At 36.5% G+C, this 18737-nt stretch overlaps 1 protein-coding gene across 2 annotated transcripts in view; it reads left to right on the top strand.

Moving 5' to 3' along the window:
- Scrn3 (secernin 3) overlaps positions 1-18529 on the top strand; it is a 35818-nt gene extending 17289 nt beyond the window's left edge. For both annotated transcript variants that reach the window (XM_010607033.2, XM_010607032.2), the window contains 3 exons: positions 13088-13250; positions 14317-14491; positions 17383-18529. In XM_010607033.2, the coding sequence (XP_010605335.1) occupies positions 13088-13250; positions 14317-14491; positions 17383-17553 (509 nt within the window). In that variant the 3' untranslated portion in view covers positions 17554-18529. The remainder of the gene's footprint in view (positions 1-13087; positions 13251-14316; positions 14492-17382) is intronic.
- Positions 18530-18737: the final 208 nt, after the last annotated feature.

The following is an 18737-nucleotide window of genomic DNA, read 5'->3' as shown; positions in this document are numbered from 1 at the left end:
TCCCCGGTACCAAAAATAAATAAATAAAAAATAAAAACATACAGGGGCCAGGGATTTAGCTCAGCCGTTCGGTGGCCTGCCTTGCAAGTGCAAGGACCAGAGTTCAATCCCCGGTACCAAAAATAAATAAATAAAAAATAAAAACATACAGGGCTGGGGATTTAGCTCAGTGGTTCTGGTGCCTGCCTCACAAGCACAAGGACCCAAGTTCAATCCCTGGTACAAAAAAACAAAAACAAAACAACAACCAATAAAAACATACAGAAATAATAATAATATAATAACAATAATTATAATAATGCATCATAATAATTCTGTCATATGTAACTACAAAATAACCGAAGTATAGACTGAAATGTGTATATGAATATAGTAATGGATGCATCTGACATGAAACGTACTTTTCCAAGTATAAAGTGCAGTTCATCTAGCTTCCTGTGATTTACCAAAAGAATAAGGGTCTGTCCAACACTTTTATAGAAAATTGTCTACTACTATATTATGGTTAATTTTTCCTATGATTTTCCTACACATAGAAGAGCCTACCTCTCTTCTTTCCAACTATTCCTACCTGATAGCTATTAGCTGTGCTGCATGTATATCCAAACTGTATCTATATTCACTCATGTATTTTAAATAACTAGTTTAAATTGCAATGAAATTGCACCCTGTGTTTTGCATTCATTTACTGAACCCTGCCATGGCAGTCTCAGTACTTATTCAATGCTTGCGAGTGGATTACTTATAGCTATCCTACTCGAGAGATCATGTAAATCCTCCTTTCATTTTGAGAATTGTAGGTTTTGAATACAGAAAACATTTTCGTAATACCTGTATTATCACAGTGTTATGGTTCTGACACTGTTTTTATTAAAACTTGCCATTTAGAGGAATTTGGACTTGAATCATTTTTAAATCTCACTAGGTGCTGAAACTATGTGCCTGATAGATAGGTGTGGATGGGAGGCTTTTGCTTTATTGTTGAGTTTTTAATATTTTTAGATGTACCCTCCTTTTTCCTTCCTATGTTTTTCAAAATTAGTAAAGGTAAGACCCTTGGTACAAATTACCTGTAAATTCAGTAAGTTATTTTTCTTGAATTTGAAGTCCTGATTATATTGTAGAGAAACTACATAAAAGAATGCAGACATATAAATCTATTGCCATTACCATAAAATAGTGGCTCACATGATTAACTGATGACAGAACATTAGATTATTTCATATGGAAGTCGATTTGAAATGTCACAAAATCATAATTTAGGTATGGGGTTGTTAGCCTTTAAATCACCATATTATCATGGGAACAGGGGACGATTCTTGCTTTTCATATTCTTTTTGTCTTTGTGAGTTACTTCTTTTTTTTCCCTTCTTAGAAGTATTTTGTTTGTTTTTTAGTAAAAGGGATTGAACTCGGAACCTTCACACTGAGCTATATCCCTAACCCCAACCCATCCCCCCCTTTTAAAGACAGGTTCTTACAAAGTTTCTTAATTGCCCAGGCTAGGGTTGAATTTATAATCCTCCTGCCTCAGCCTCCAGAATGCTGGATTACAAGTGTGTACTACCACACCCAGCTTTTTGTTTTTCTTTTTAATTTTGATTTTTGGTGCTGGAGATGGAATCCAGGGTCAAATGCATGCTAAGCATGTGTTCTACCACTGAACTACACCCCCAGTAGAGTAGAGTTTTGGAAGAAAGGAGAAAAATACCTGTGGTCAACGAACCATGTTAAATGAAAATGACTTGTTTCTTCATAGTTAATTTTATTTAATGTATTAAACATTTCCATGTAAAGCATCTGAAAATATCTGATGGTAGAAACTGTATGTTTTGTGCTTTTGAAACACTATGCAGATGTACCATATTCACTGATACTAAGAAACTAGTAGTACTTCAGGGTAAAAAGAGGCTGATATATTTAATAAATGGAAGGCATAATAGTGGAGTGGTAAAGCATCCTGCTGGCTCTGAAGGAGTACCTGCCATTACATCTGCCTCCATGTTCACTTGTTGCAGGCGGTAGGGGCCACACAGAGTTTCCTGGCTTGTAGTGACACAGAAGGTGAGGCACAGGGCAGTGATGACTGGTGTTTCCATTTTTTTAACCACTGTAAATTGTTTACCCTTGTAAATTATTGTAAGTTCAATTTGTTAAATTATAGGGCTATTCAAATGCTTTATTTTATCTTGAATGAGTTTTGGCAGTATGTGATTTTCTTTTTTTTTTTCTCATTGAGTTTATTGGTACATTCTAGGTATATAGTACACTTACATTCATCATTGGGACCTTGTATCTTTACATGACAGGTCTTGGTTCTCATTTTTTTCCCCTTACCCCTGTCCTCCCTTCACCCCCCTCCTCCCTTCCCTATTTACAAACACTTTATTTCCATTTTTTCATTTTCTCATATTTTTTTCTTCCCCCTTATTCCCTTTCCCCTACCCTTCCCACTCCCCCTGCACCTTTAGCCCTTTTCTTCCTATTTCATATTGTCAGTTACACCATTAGGATCTTATGTACAATTATAGTTTTTCACGCCAGAGAAACTATTCAGTATTTACATGTGTGACTTATTTATTTCACTTGAGTATATCCTCAATATGTATCCATTTTCCTATGAATGACTCTAATTTCTCATTCTTTATGGCTGAGTAGTTTTCCATTTTATAGAAAAACCACATCTTCTTTATCCAGTCTCCAACTGATGGGCAAATGGGCTATTTCCAAGTCTTAGCTATTACAATCTGTTTGGCAGTATGTGCTTTTCAAATAATTGGTCCATTTCTTTTCCAAGTTGTTAATTTATGTGTAAAAAGGTATTTGCAGTTTTCTCTTTTTATGCTTTTTTCTTTATTTTTTGGTACTGGGAATTGCACTTGCCAGGCGGGTGCTTTGTGGTTGAGCTACATCCCCAGCCCATCTTTTTGTGCTTTTAACATCTGTTGTGATATCCACTTTATACCTAATAGTGATAATTTTGTAATTTTTTGTGGTTTTTATTGGTCTAGCTAGAGTTTTAAAAAAAATTATTGATCTTTTCAAAAATTAGCTTTTCAGGACTGCGGATTTAGCTCAGTGGTTCTGCCACCTGCCTCACAAGTGCAAGGACTTGAGTTCAATCCCCAGTACCCCCCCAAAAAAAATTAGCTATTTTTTGTTTTCCAGTTCATTGATTTCTTTCTTTCTTTTTTTTTTTTTTTTTTTTTTTTTTTTTTTTGAGACAGAGTCTCACTATGTAGAGACTGACCTGGAACACTGTCAGGCTGGTCTCAAACTCAGTGATCCTCCTGCCTCAGTTTCCCAAGTGCTAGGATTACAGGTGTGTGCCACCACACCTGACTTCCAGTTCATTGATTTCTGCTCTTTATTATTTCTTTCTTTGGACTTATTTTTTACTTTTGTTTTTTTTTCTAGTTACATTACTGACTTCCAGGTGTTTTTTTGCTTTTTTTTGTTGTTTTGTTTTGTTTTTTGGTACAAGAGATTGAACTCAGGACCTTGCGCTTGGAAGGCAGACACAGCTAAATCCCCAGCCCAATTTCCACGTTTTGACTTGTCTTCACTTCATTCTCTCTCCTTCTTCCTCTCTTCTTCTTTTATTTTTTCCTTCTTTTCTTGTTCTTTTTCTTCTTCCTCCGCCTCATTTTTGAGACTAGATTTTGCTATATAGCCCAAACTAGCCTTGAACTGATAGTGATCCTCCTGTCTCAGCTTCCCAAGCACTAGGATGAACCACTGGCACGAACCACTGCATCCAGCCTCCACAATGACTTGTAATTTTTTTCTGGTATTTTATATTTTTTCTGGTAATGCATAGATGATATTTTCTATGATATTTTATAATTAATTGCTTTTGATTATAAGAAAAGTATTTTCACTTATTTAGTGGGGTACTGATACTTTTTATAGTTTTGAAATTTGTTTTTTGGGGGTTTTGCAGTTAGATAATTATATGTCAGTGGTCCTGTTTTAATTCTCAAGTAGAGTTCTACTTTTAGAAATAAGAACTTTGTGCAAATATATACAATTGGGAGATCATATAAGAGAATTGGGAAAATGTGGGTGCATTGTGCCAGTAACCGTTTCATTTTATCCATCTGCCAGCTGGCTAGTGACGCAAAGATTTCAGGAAGCAGTGATGGATAGTGGAAAGAATGTGTACTTTAAAGTTACAGAGGTTTCATAGGGAAGCTAAAATTTTAAAAATAAAAATAAGGTCAGGCGTGGTGGTGCCTCAGGAGGCTAATGAAGAAAGATTACCATGAGTTCAAGGCCAGCCTGGGCTAGATAGTGAGACCTTGTCTCAGGAAAAAATAAAATAAAATAAAAATAATCACTAATGAACTACTTATAAAAGCAGTTCTTATTCACACATCTTTCCCGAGTTAATACTATCTTTCATTTATATTGATGAAAATAGCATTTCATTTCAGTATTTTTGTTGGTTAGTTCCTTAATGTTTATTAGATAATCAATAATCAATACACATAGAATACAAATTCAAAGTCTTGTAAATGCTGCATGATTTCAAGAAGTCCATGAAAGTTACTTTGGGTTACTGCTTAAGTCTCATACAAAGCCAATGATAAATAAAAACTGGGTAGAGTTAGTCCTGTTAACAACTGAAGAGAAAAAAAGAAAGTGATTTGAATTTTAGAGGGCTAAGAAAGGGTCTTGAGAAACTTGAGATGGTCTTCAAATACTGTTCCAAGTTAATTTTATGATCATGATGCAATAGTTAAATAAAGTTGTATTCTCTTAAAATTTTGTTGGAAAGATTATATTTTATTCATTCTTTGTCTTAAGAATTAGCATATTAAGTTTTAACCTAAATTTTGTTAACTATAGGCTTATATTTTTTGCAATATTTTTATTTCACATTAAAAGTCCAATTGATCCTTTTCATGTTGCTATTTACCATAACATTTTGATTCTCATTTTACATGTGTTACTTTGAGTAGCTATGTTTTGATACCAGTTGTCTTTTGAAATGAGAATGTCTTGTATTCTTTCAAAGGGTAACTTTTAAATCTATTCTGAAACTCTTTGGAAAAGATCCTCAATGAATTGTTTTTTGGGTTTTTTTTTGTTGTTTTTTTCCTCAATGAATTGTTAACTGCAGTTACTTCAGTTGATATTGGATCAGGGACTTTTTACTTCATATCTCTCTAGATAGATAGATGTGGACAAAAATATAAATATATAGATACTGTATATGGATACAAGTGGTACCTCAGTTCATGAACTTAATTGAAATGGCACTCGGAGGGCAGGCAGACCAAGGAAGAGAGCAGCACTGAGAGAACTGAAGGGAATACAGGTTTCTTCGCTAGCTAGGGGCCTAGCAAAGTCACCTTTCTGAGCCCTGTTTGTTCTCCTATTTATCTGTTCTTTAGCCAGAACGGCGGAGCAAGCAGAATTTCACAGAAGCAGAATTTAGCAAAGGGTAGGGAGGAGGAGTAAATGTTTTTACAGTTTATCTTTAAGACATAGGGAGGTAGGCAGTGGGGTTTCAGCAGTTCTTTTTTTTTTTTGGTACTGGGGATTGAACTTGGGTCCTTGTGCTTGCAAGGCAGGCCACCGAACCGCTGAGCTAAATCCCCGGCCCTAAGCAGTTCATTTTCTGGGCAGTGACCGTTGTGGGTTTAGCAGGAGGGACAAGCCTTAGACTGTCAGCCTCTGCGCTGTGTTTTGTTTTTTCCATTTCAAATTTGTTTCACAATTTTGGGGAACAAGGCTGTGGTTGTGTTCATCACCCAAAGGGGAGTGTTCTCAAATGGAAGCAAAATTTTGCCAAATACTTCTGTTTAGGAGCAGAATTGCTTGTGAGCAGAAGCATACCTGGATGGAGGTACCACTGTATATCCCCAATGCCTGGAACAGTGCTTGACCCTTAATATAAACCAAATAAATATTTACTGAGTGAATAAGAACCAAACAGAAAAATCTCATCCTGTCTTTAAAGAGTTTATAGTCTAGTGACAGAGGTAGGACTGATAGAACAAAAGGTTAGGAATGCTTATAGGAAGAGGAAAGGTCACTTCAGCTGAGTTTAGTACTAATTTTTAATTAGAAGGAGTTTTAATTTGATCCATGAGGAACTGGAAGTAGTAAGTTTTACAGAAGAGAATAAATGATATGTGAGGGGGAAAAAACGGCTACTTTTACCAAATGCAGTGGGTAATGTAGTATTATTTTTTGTCGTGAGGTAGTGCCAGGCCACATCTTTGTGAATATGTGCAGCAAAGGACAGAGCTGTCTGGTGACTTCAATTTATTTTTAATTTTTTGGTTATGCTTTTTAGGTAATGAATTCCAAAGCTCTCTATAACCAGAGATATGTTATATTTACTAAAGAGGTAAAATAGACTTTTTCAATTTTCCTAGTTTTCTAAAATTTCTTTAAAATATTAAACTTTAAATATGAATACATAAAACAATATAATCACATGTAATATTTCATCACACACAATGGATGTTTAAACTTTTAAAGTAGTCTATCAGAATTATCTGTACCTGAATTCCATTAACCCATGCATTTTGTCTTCATTCCTTGTCAGGTTCCAAATCACACTTTCACATAAAATTATTAGTGTCAGGCACAGAAATTATTATAGGAAAAAATGATGTGTTATTTTGTAAAACTATCTTGTATAATATGGAAAACTTAATACAATATTCTCTTAATAATTTAGTTCCCAGAATGAATGGACTCAGATAATATTATATCATTGACATCATTAACTGATTGCTAACTGAATGTGCCTTTGAAAGAGCTGAGGATATGGGTCAGTCATATAACGTGGCTACAATGCAAGAGGCCCTGGATTCAATGTCTAGTGCCACAAAGAAAAAAAAGCCTTAAAAAATGTTGTAAGGGCAAAGGAGTTGAATACATTTTTTCACTATTTATTCTTTCTGAGGAAATTCTTACCTATTACTGTAGTTTGAAGATTTTGCATAATTTATGTTTAAAAGAAAGTATCTTTGTAACAGTGGAATGCATCTAATTGCAATTGATATAAAGTTTGCTTATAGTCAATCTCTTTAATTTATACCAAGATCAATATCTCATGTTCTATATTACCTGTTGAGAAAGCAGTTTGTATTTGCAAAGTATTGATATATAATTACATATTTGATGGTTTTAAAAATTATTTCATAGGAAATATGTAAGTACACAAAACTATTACATCACAGACAATGCTTGTATTAGTGCCCAAATCTGGGAAGTGAAAACTCTAATTTTGAAAGAACTGAAATTTGAAGCTGGGGGTAGTGGTGCATGCCTGTAATCCCAGGACTGGACTGGGGAGGCTGAGGCAGGAGGATCATTGCAAGTTTGAGATCAGTCTGGGCTACATAGTGAGTCCAAGGCCAGCCCAAACTACATAGAAAGGAAGGAAGGAAGCAAAGGAAGGAAGAAAGAAGGAAAGGGGAGGCGAGAGGAGGGGAGGGGAGGAGATTTGAATTTAGCCAACCTTTGCCACTACAGGTGGATGTGGACTGCACACGTTAGCCAAGTATTTGGTGCAGTTAACGCTCGTGGACTGCGACATGGAGCACTAGCTAGCATCCTGCTGAGGTAGCAGCAGTTGCTTCCTACTTGTCACAGGCAAGACACGTGGAACCTGAAGTGGTAATATCACAGTGTCCCTGGGATGCTCGGGGAATGAAAGTCACACAGCACGTGACCACAGGCACGGTGAAAGTAAATGAAAGCTTGGTGAGATGCATTACCATCAAGAATAAGTGTACCAGGGGCCGGGATTTAGCTTAGTGGTTCCGCTGTCTGCCTAAGAATAAGTGCACCAGTGCAGTCTCTTCAAGATCAGCCATCCCACAGCTGTGCTCCAAATGTGTGTCAAATCCTCGCTGCCCTCTGATGGGAAGGCCCTAATCTGCCAGGCTTCATACTTGCCCTTAAAAAATAACTGGTTTAGAACTCTTGATTTTGTAAATAGTCCTTTTTCATTTATTATTTTTTTAACAAAACCTGGCAAGAAGACTTTCTGTGTTAATACAAAGCCAGGCTGTAGCAAAGTTGAGTCTAACTTTTGGCATGCCTTATGAATTAAGACAGGTGGAAGGATGAAAAGCAGCCAAATACACAGGTAATAGGCTGATTAGAAGATGTTCCATTTCCCCTGACTTAACAAAGGCATTCGATGAGAATGCAGTCCAAAATCAGTGACTTGCACAGTGTGTGCTTTCTCTGCCCATCTCTCATGCCCTGGATGTTTGGAGTTTTCTCTGTCACCTAAAGTTATAAACAATGGACCGGCTGAGCTGTGGCAAAACTTATGGAACGAACTTTTTTTTTTGCCTACTAAAATATATTTTTAACTAAATGCAAAGAAACAAAACAAACCCACTGTAGTTCCTTGTTGAAATGTATTTTCAGTTAGTTGTAAAACTAACGTCCACTGTTGTTTATACTGAACATGGTACCTTATAAAGCTTAGTACCTCTGCCGATACAGTCTTGGAAAGCAAATGACCTGCAAATTAACACTGAATTACAAGAGTCACCAGAACTGCTTTGGAAACATGATCAGGCTGTACAAAAACATCACAAATCCTACAACATCCAGTACAACCTAGGCCTCCTGTGTGTCTCTGAAGTCTTTTAGATGAAATCACTGGACACTGGTATTAGGCAAGGTGCAGATTACAAGCTGCTGACTTTCTGCTCTGTCTTCACATGTGTCAGCGCCAAGAGCACCAATAGAGTGCTTTTGGGCTGCAGTCACATGCATAACCAGGACAGAAACTGTCAAGCATAACATCAAATAAATCCAAAGGGCTTCTCTTGTTTCCTTCCTACTAGCCTAGTTAGTTCTCATGCATGGGCCGCCAGAGTTCCAGGTGCCTCAGGACCATCACTGGGCTCTGGCACTTCTCCCAACTCTTGTCTCAACAACCAGTCCACTTCACTCTCCTCTCTGAGGTAGCATCAGATGTCCAAAGCCACTAGGGAGGAGCTGAGGGACAGCCCTTTCCGCAAGGGCCACTGCTTCCCCTTTCCAAGGGAATGCCCCATCATCCAGCCGGACGGGTTGGCTTTGCTGGAGGAAAACTGTGATGGTTGAGGTCTTCCTGCTGCTCAGCCAGAGCTGCCGCTGAGCCGGGCCGCTGGGCGGGAGGTATAGGCTTCACGAAGCCCAGCCTACAAGCCCCAGCATCTGCTCAGCCTTGGGAGTGCACAAGATGAGGCCCATGCAACCTCAGCGTGGAGGTCATGTAACTTCTGTCACACAGAACAAAAGGTCCCTTTTTTTTTCTATTTTTTCCTGTTTACCAGTATGAATTTGTCAATTTGTATTTGCAAGGTATCTATATATACTTACTTATTTTATAGTTTAAAAAATTATTTTCTAGGACCAATATCATACTAAACAGAAACTGAAAGCTTTCCTTCTAAAGTCAGGAACAAGAGAAGGGGATCCACAATCACCACTCCTTTTCAATATAGTGAAAGAAAGAAAGAAAGAAAGAAAGAAAGAAAGAAAGAAAGAAAGAAAGAAAGAAAGAAAGAAAGAAAGAAAGAAAGAAAGAAAGAAAGAAAGAAAGAAAGAAAGAAAGAAAGAAAGAAGGAAGGAAGGAAGGAAGGAAGGAAGGAAGGAAGGAAGGAAGGAAAGGAAGGAAGGAAGGAAGGAAGGAAGAAAGAAAAGGAAAGAAGGAAAGGAAAGAAGGAAAGAAAGGAAGAGAAGAAAGGAAGAGAAGAAAGAAAGAAGGGATGTTTATAGGAATGGGAAAAAGTTCTCATTATTTGCTGATGACACAATCCTCTGCATAGATTACCAAAACACCCCCAAAAGTCTCCTAGAATAACCAAAACACTAAAAAATCAATAATGTTCTCATACATCAATAAAGAACTCACTGAGAAACAATACCTTTCACAATAACATCAAGAAAAATGAAATACTTAGGAATTAACCTAAGGAAGTAAAAGACCTCTACAACAAAAGCTATAGTACTCCAAAAAAAAAAAAAAAAAAAGGAGATTGAAGAAGATATCAGAAAGTGGAAAGATATCCTCTCTTCCTGGATAGGCAGAATAATACAGTCAAAAAGGCCATATTACCAAACTGTTCTACAGATTTAATGCAATCACAATCAAAATACTAGTAGCATTCCTTACAAAATTAGAGACAACATTCCTTAAATTCATATGGAACCAGAAAAGACCTAGAATAGCAAAAGCAATTCTAGGAAACAAGGGTAAGGCAGGGAGCAGCATGTTCTAGGACTTAAATTATACCACAAAGTTTCAGTGATTAAAAACAGCATGGCAGGGTCAGGGATTTGGCTCAGCGGTTTCTGCCTTGTAAGCACAAAGACCGAAGTTCAATCAAACAAAATAAAACAAAAACAGCATGGCATTGTTGCATCTAGGGGTCAAGCATTGCTGCTCTGCTGTCTGAGCAACACACCAGGATTGTAACTCAGCACCAGTAATAAATTAGAGGGATGAAGTTTAATGAAAGGAAGACACTTTATTTGTAAAAAGAAAAATGAGGGAGAAAGGAAAAGATGGCTACCTGATAATGACGTATCAGGACAGGAGGCTTAGAAAGACAGAGGACCCGTGGGCCCCGTGTTGTTGTTGTTGATTTTTTTTTTCTTTTTATTTTTTGGTACTGGGGATTGAACTCGGGTCCTTGCACTCGGGTCCTTGAGTTTGCAAGGCAGGTGGTAGAACCATGAGCTAAATCGCCAGCCCTGTTCTCAGCTGTTTTTATGGGGATGAGGGATAACTCTTTCCCCTCCACCTGGAACTTGCCATAACTCGATGAGCTTCTGGGCATCTCTGCCTAACATCATCTTTTCCAGTGGTTTATGTGCAGCTTCTTTCTCTCTGTTTATTTGCTTGTCTTTGACCTACTTTTTAAAGTCTTATCTTTGGGGTGGGCGGCTAGTTGGCCTTATTCTTGGTTAGCTTAGAGTTTGTAAGGGGGCCTGTGGGTATCTCTTGTATTCTATAATGACCCTCGAGGGATGATATAGTGAGTCTAGAGTGAATACACATGTATATAAGTGTTTACATTAGTGCATAGGTGTGAGTAGACACTGCCCTAAAGTTAGTCAGCTCTCCTTGTTTTTCTTGTAGTTTACTGGAGGTGGGGACAGTTTATTGTTTGTCCACCTGGCTTTCTCTCTGTCCTGCCTGTCAGCTCTTCTTCTGTCTCTTGGTGCAAGTCCCAAGGCCATTTGGTGCCTTTCTTTAGCTGTTTTTTTTTTGTTGTTGTTGTTGTTGTTTTTTTCTATTTCTGTCTTTGACTTGCTTCCCAGGACTTGCTTCCCATCTTTTAGGCTTTTAACTCACTCCTTCTAGTTGAGATTAGCTAGAAGACCAAAGTCAGGTATGGTAATGCTGGTAATCCTAGCACTTGAGGCTGAGGCAGGAGGACCATGAGTTTGAGGCCAGCCTCAACTACATAGTGAGACACTATCTTGGGAAAGAAAAAAAGATCTTAGGAGTCCCTTATTTTATTTTCTCATAGGTAGACCCTTGTCCTTACAGTATTAGAAAAAAAAAATCATACTCGTGGATCAATGGAACAGATTAGAAGATGTATAAACAACTCCAGGCACACTCAGCTATGTTACCTTTGGAAAAAAGGGCAAAACCTTTCACTAGAGGAAAGATAGCCTCTTAACAAATGGTGCTAGGAAAACTGGCTATCCACATGCCAAAGATTGAATGTAGATGCATATCTCTCACACTGCACTAAACTAAAATCAAAATGGATTAAAGACCAAAGTATTAGAACAGAATGCTTTATTTGCTGGAAATAAAATATGTAAAACCCTTGAAGACATAGGTGTAGTGAAAAACTTTCTGAACAAAACCCTGGTCACACAAGAAATAATACCAAGAATTGACAAATGGGGTCATATCAGATTTAAGATTTTCTGCACATCAGAGGAAACCACTAACAGAGTGAAGAGACACAATGGGAACAAGTTTTTGCTAGCTGCTTCTCAGACAAAGGGTAATATGTACAGTCTTTGAAGAACTAAAAAAAAAATTTAGACCCCCAAATTTAAAGATCCAATCCAAAAATGAGCATCTGAAATGAACAGACATTTCTCAGATGAAAAAGTACAAATGGCCAATAAATACATGAAAAAATATTCAGCATCACTGGCCATAAAACACTGAGATTTCACCTCACTCCAAAAAGAATGTCATCAAGAAATCAACCAATAACATGCTGAGGGGATGTGGGGAAGAAGAAACCCAACTGGTACAGCCACTATAGATGTCAGTATGGAGAGTCCTCAAAAAACTAAAAATAGAAATTCCATTTGACCCAGCTATTTCCCCTTCTGAGTATCTTCCCAAAAGATTTAAAGACAGCATACCACAGTGCTGTATGGATACCCATTTATAGCAGCACAATTCAGTAGCTAAATCTTGGAAGTAGCCTATGTATCCATCAACAGATGAATGGATAATGAAAATGTGGTATTTATGCACAGTGGAGTATTACTCTGCCACAAAGAAGGATACACTGAGTCATTTGTGGAAAATGGATGCACCTTGAGACCATAATGTTGAGTCTTGCAATTTTTTTTTTTTTTGTGCAGGGGACCAAACTCAGGCCCTCGCACTTGTGAGGCAGGCGGTGGAACTGTTGAACCAAATCCCCAGCCCCATCATAATGTTAAGTGAAATAAATCAGACATACAAGCATAAATAGTTCATGGTTTCTTTTATATGAAAAACTCAATATATAAATTGCAAAATAAAAGACAGATGAAAGAAGACAAAAAAAATTTATTGTAATCCAGCGTGGAAGATGTATCTAAAAGTGAACCTTGATTTAGTATAATTGTCTTATGTGTTTTAAATGTTCTCTGGACTATGAGTCTGGTTGAATCTGTAAGTATGACAATTAATACTATAAGGACGTATAAGATAAATGAATCTGATACTAGCAAAAAAGGCGGAGTGGGGGAAAAGGGAAGAAAGGATTGAGATGTGTCATGCACCTGGACCAATTCCCCACAATGAATGTGTCCGTTACATACTGCAGACATGTACTAATAAATTTTTTAAAAAACTATATCCTAGGAAACATAGCTTTTGAAACTATGATGGAAATTCTCCGGGATAAACCAAGTGGCATCAATATGGAGGGAGGATTCCTGACCACTGCGAGCATGGTTTCTATTTTACCTCGAGACTCCAACTCTCCTTGCATTCATTTCTTCACGGGGACTCCTGATCCTGAGAGGTGAGCTCACAACAGACTAAACCAGCAAGGGGCCATTGGAGGGTAAATAAGACAATATTCTTTTGATGTATTTTTTTGTTTAGATTTTAGTTAGAGATTTTTGTACGTATATAGCTTGTCCCCCTCTTCTCCTCCCCCCCCTCCCCCTCTGGTACAGGGTATTGAACTCAGGACCTTGCATTGCACCACTGAGCTAAATCCCCAGACCACTTATTCTTATTTTTTATTAGAAGAAAAGGCTAATAGTTTCAAGTTATCCCAACTCATCTTTCCCACAAATCTATTTAGCACTGTCAGGAAAGTAGATAGCTTTTCTCACTCTGATTTCAGACATTACAACATTAGATGATTATTAACATCTACTAAAGAGGTTAAATGATGTAAAAGAAAATATGAAATTTTGTTACATCTTTAGCATTTTTATAGACTACCTAGATTTAAATCATTAATATCTCTTACAAAACTTAATGCACATTCCATTTAAAAATGATTTTATAAGCTGGTCATGGAGGTACATGCCTCTAAGGTAGTACTTGGAAAAGAAATGCAGGAAAATTGTGAGTTCAGGCCCAGCCTGGACTATACAGTGAACAGGTACAAGGCCAGCCTGGGCTACAGAGTGAGACCCTGTTTCAAAAATATTATTCTGTTTACTATTCTTTAGTGTTATAGTCCTTCATATTACTAAAGATACCTTCAAGAAGATAGAATGAAACCCGTGCCCTCTTATCAACAATAGTGCTAATTTCCCCACATGGTAGTCCTCAACCTATAATATTGAGGATTATTCTTACTCTAGGCAATGGCAAACTATGAAATCATTGACAGTTTTTGTGCCAGACTGTGTGTTTGGTCTGTGGGAATATGAGGCTAATAAAGCATTGCCTTATGCCCGAAATGAGATTCTAATATACCAGAGGAGATACACATGACATAACTAATATGCCAGGAACACATTAGTATGTAGCATTATTATCAGAAACTTTTAATTGTTGAAAGACTTGGAGAAATGTTGTACAATTTTTATATTTTGACATGCCAACTTAATAAAGACTCTTTCTCCTAGATCTGTTTTTAAGCCTTTTATATTTGTGCCACATATTTCACAATTGTTGGATACCTGTTCACCAACATTTGAACTTGAAGATCTAGTTAAAAAGAAGGCACACTTTAAACCTGACAGAAGACATCCACTCTACCAGGAACACCAACAGGCACTGGAAGTAATCGATACTAATAAGGTATGATTAAATTATATTATTTGTTGTCTCAATAAGAATAGATTAAAATTTGATTGAGTCCATATTTTGAACCTTGGAGTGTCAACTCTCTCCTTTCTTCATGTAAAAGAGATTTAGAAATTGTTTAGATGCACAGACTGTAGTAGATAGAGCTGTATTTTTTATACCCTTGTTAGGGAAAATGTAGGCTATGATTCTTAGAGAAATTTAATATATTAAACAATAACAATAGTTACTATATAATCATTTTATATGGATTATTTAACTTAATTTTTAGAACCATTTTATGAGGTGGTACTGTTATGGTCTTCCTTTTATTTGTAAGTTGTCTGAGACTAGGAAAAGCTAAGTAAGGAAAAGGAAAGAAGGAAATGGAAGAGCTGTCTAAACTCCCTGCAATAAAGAAAAAGATTAGCCGTCTCATTCTCTTGCCTATTTTTGCCACCTGCTGAGTTTTCTTGCCTATTATTCCATTTTCTTTGGCAAGGTGTCAACATTTACATTCTGCCTACCTTTAAATGACTGCCTACATTTTTTGTTTGTTTGTTTGGTACCGGGGATCAAACTCGGGTCCTCGCAGCAGAACCACTGAGCTAAATCCCTGACCCTGCCTACCCTTAAATGAATTAGCATTCCTCCAGGTAATAAATTTATTTTTACCTGTAGTATGTTTACACAGTTGCTATGTCTTGTTCCCCCTTGACTACTATGCTTATGCTTAAAGTAAAGAACATTGTCAGACTGTTATTTGCTAAGAATTCTTGGTGCAGCTCCTGCTTTATCTGGGCCCAGTTTGTTTTCACTTCTGGCTTATGGTCTCAACACTTACTTTCTTGAAACTCATTGGCATGAAGTAGGGGCACTAGTTGCTCCCTTAGTATGCTGAGGAGGACTGGTCCACAGGGCTAGAGCCCAAACTCAGGTTGGTGCAGTGAACACCTTTGCACCTCTGCCAGCCCCTAAGTGATGCAGCATCTCAAGGCTTCTGCTCTGGTCCTTTCACTCCTCCCACAGCAGCCTCCAAGCAGCCCTCACTGCTGGTTCCTGACAGCTCTCAAGTGTTTTCAGCCCTTTTCCCCCGCATAATACTGCTTTTGGGAGGTGGGTGTTGTAGATTTAGTATTACATATTTGTTAAACCAAATTGAGTTGCCATTTGACATTTTCTGCAAAGTAATATTGAAATAAAAAGCTGGCACTCTTTTAGGCTTTATTTAATAGGCCATTAATAGTTGACTGGGAATATAAAATGGAGAGAAAGAATGGAATTTGAGAGAACTGTTAAAAGAGCTGGGTTCTAGCCCTAGCTCTATTAAAATAACTACTTTTGTGTTTTAGGGAGAGCCAATCCTACTGGTAGTTTTAATTTACATTTTTTGATTACCAGTGAGATTGAAAATGTGTTTATTACTCAGATATCCTTTTAAATGACTTGACTATTTTTTCTTAGCTATTTCTTAATTGATTTTGGGTCACTTTTGCTTGTTATCTCAACGAGGCATAAACATATGTATTAATTCTGTGACATTGCATTTTTTTAAATGGGGGGGTTGCTGTATTGCCCAGGATGACCCCAAACCCCTGGGCTCAAGTAATCCTCTTGCATCAGCCTCCTAAAGAGGATTACAGGTACAGTACATACTACCATGCCCAGCTTATACTGTAAAATTTTAAAATCTCATTTTATTGATTGACATTTAACATCTTTTGTCAAACAAAAAATGTTAAATGTAATCAGTTACATTTGTTAGTCTTTAAGGCATCGTGATTTCTTGCTCCAAAACTGCCTTGCCTCAAAATTAATATAATTTTTTTTTCAGAATGTGTGTTTTAAAAACATATTCTGATCTTTAATTCATCTGGAATTTGTTTTGTGTATATCGTTAAGTAGTATGTCTAAGTGTTTTCCAAAAAGATAACCAATTATCCCAATACCATTTATACATAAAATTCATTTTTTCTCATGACACGAAATGCAGCTCTTCATACATTTGTATGAAAATAAAATTGCATACAATTTCATATTGAAGTTCACATTGAGAATCTTTGTTTTGTGGCATTCTGCCTACAATGCCTAAAATTTTAAAAATTGTGTTTCCTTTTTTCTTATATATAATAATAACTTTTTCCTTGTCTGCAACATTCTTTTTTTCTCTAGGTCCCCTAAACTCATAATGGAGATTGTCAACAATTAAAAAACAATTCTTCCTTTCTGGATAGGGCAGTGCCTCAGAGATAGAACACTTGTCTACCTGTGTAAGGCCTTCTCTGGAGAGCCTCAGCACTGCAAAGAAGTAAAATACCAAGCAAAAAATGCTCCTTTTTATGAGTCATGAACTTTTATTTTTCTTTCTTTAAACAAAGAGCAAGTGAGAGAGAAAATTTCTTTTAGCTGCTTTCCCCTTGAACATTACTGATATGTTTCCTTAATCTCATAAAATTATCTTTAAATTAAAGATTTTTTTTTTTTGGTACTGGGATCAAACTCAGGACCTTGTGCTTGAGAGGCAGGTGTAGTGCCACTGAGCTAAATCCCTGGCCCATAAAAATCTTAATTCACTAAATTTTTTTCTGCCTCAATTTTCAATGCATAATTAATATATCTTTCCAATGCATAACATAATACCATATTCTCATTTGTCCTGTTGTTTAGTTTATTAGTACTATGTTAATATTCTTTTACTAAAAATAATACTTTTTGTTATTAGTGCCTAACTTTCTAGAGCAATTATTTTTTTCCCCAAAGACTTTCATATATCCTGTATCAACAGAATAGGGGAGATAACCAAACTAGAAGTAGAAACCAGAATGAACAAACCTTGTCTACAGAGGTGGGTTGGAATTTGGTTAGATTCATGGAGTATATTTATTTTTATACTTTTAATTATTCAGGAAAAAGCCAAAACAATGTTGGACAATATGAGGAAGCTGGAGAAAGAACTATTCAAAGAGATGGAATCAATCCTCCAAAACAAGCATCTCAATGTGGATAAAATTGTTAATCTCTTTTCTCAATGTGTAAAAGATGAAATTAGAATTTATAGGTCAAATATTAGTTCTTAGTGATTATATAAGTGGTTAAAAATCTTCCTCAGAGCTTGAATTTATTACCTTGGTAAATGATATATACCTACTTTGAGCAGATCTGATTTTCGTTTAATAACATACAAGTGATAGTTTGCTGCTAAAATATAAAGTCTTGCTGAAGTTTACTAAGAAAGTAAACATTGGAATCAAACACATATGATGTGATAGCTAGGTGGAATTTCAGGAAATGTGTTATTTCTTTTAGCCACAATGACTATTTTTGTCACAATAATTAAGCATTCGATCTGCATAAAGCATGAAATATTAACATGACATATAGATTTATGTTTACTATATCCAGAACTCAGATTTTTAATATTGAAAAATATATCAAACGGTGAAGGTTTTTTTGTTTGTTTCTGTAGGCAAACATTAGCCAGGTTTTAATGAGAAAAATTTTCAGATTTATACATTTCCTTTGTCATAGTGTATTAATTCTGTAAATGCCCTTTTACAAAACCTAACATATTCTTTGTCACTATTTGGCTGACCAGTGAACTTATAGCTTTAGTCATCCTGCCTCCTTCCCTTCCTCTCCTTCTTCCTTGGAAACCACAAGATCAACACTTGATCTTTTTATTGTCTCCATAGTATTGCTTTTTTTCAGAATATTATATATTTGTAAGTAGCCTTTTCACATTGGTTTAACTTACTCGTAATACATATTTAAGATTCTTCAATGTCTTTTCGAAGCTTGTTAGATCATTTCTCTTTAGCACTAAATAATATCCTCTGGTCTAATATACCACTACTTGTACTTGGCTATGTCCAAATTTTGGCAATTGTGAATAAACCTACAAATATCCATGTGTAATATTTTGTGTTGCTGTCTTCAACTCATTTTGAGTGAATAGCAATGTACACAATTGCCAGATAGTACGGTAAGAGAATATTTAATTTTGTAAGAAATTGCCAGTCCTTGGCCAGGGATTTAGCTCAGTGTTGCTGTGCCTGCCTCACAGGCACAAGGTCTTGAATTCAATCCCTGGTACTAGGAAAAAAAAAAACAAAGAAAGAAATTGCCAGTCTTCCAAAGTGGCTACCATTTTGCATCCCCACCAGCAATACTGCTCCACATCTTTGTGGGCATTTGTTGTCATCGGTGTTTTGGATTTGGCCACCCTGATAGGTGTGCAGTTGTCTCTCATATATATATATAT

Source organism: Fukomys damarensis, unplaced genomic scaffold (genome assembly GCF_012274545.1).
Source record: "Fukomys damarensis isolate Sample0158 unplaced genomic scaffold, DMR_v1.0_HiC HiC_scaffold_26, whole genome shotgun sequence".
In the NCBI taxonomy this organism is placed as follows: Eukaryota; Metazoa; Chordata; class Mammalia; order Rodentia; family Bathyergidae; genus Fukomys; species Fukomys damarensis.
This window is presented reverse-complemented; position numbering and strand designations above follow the sequence as displayed.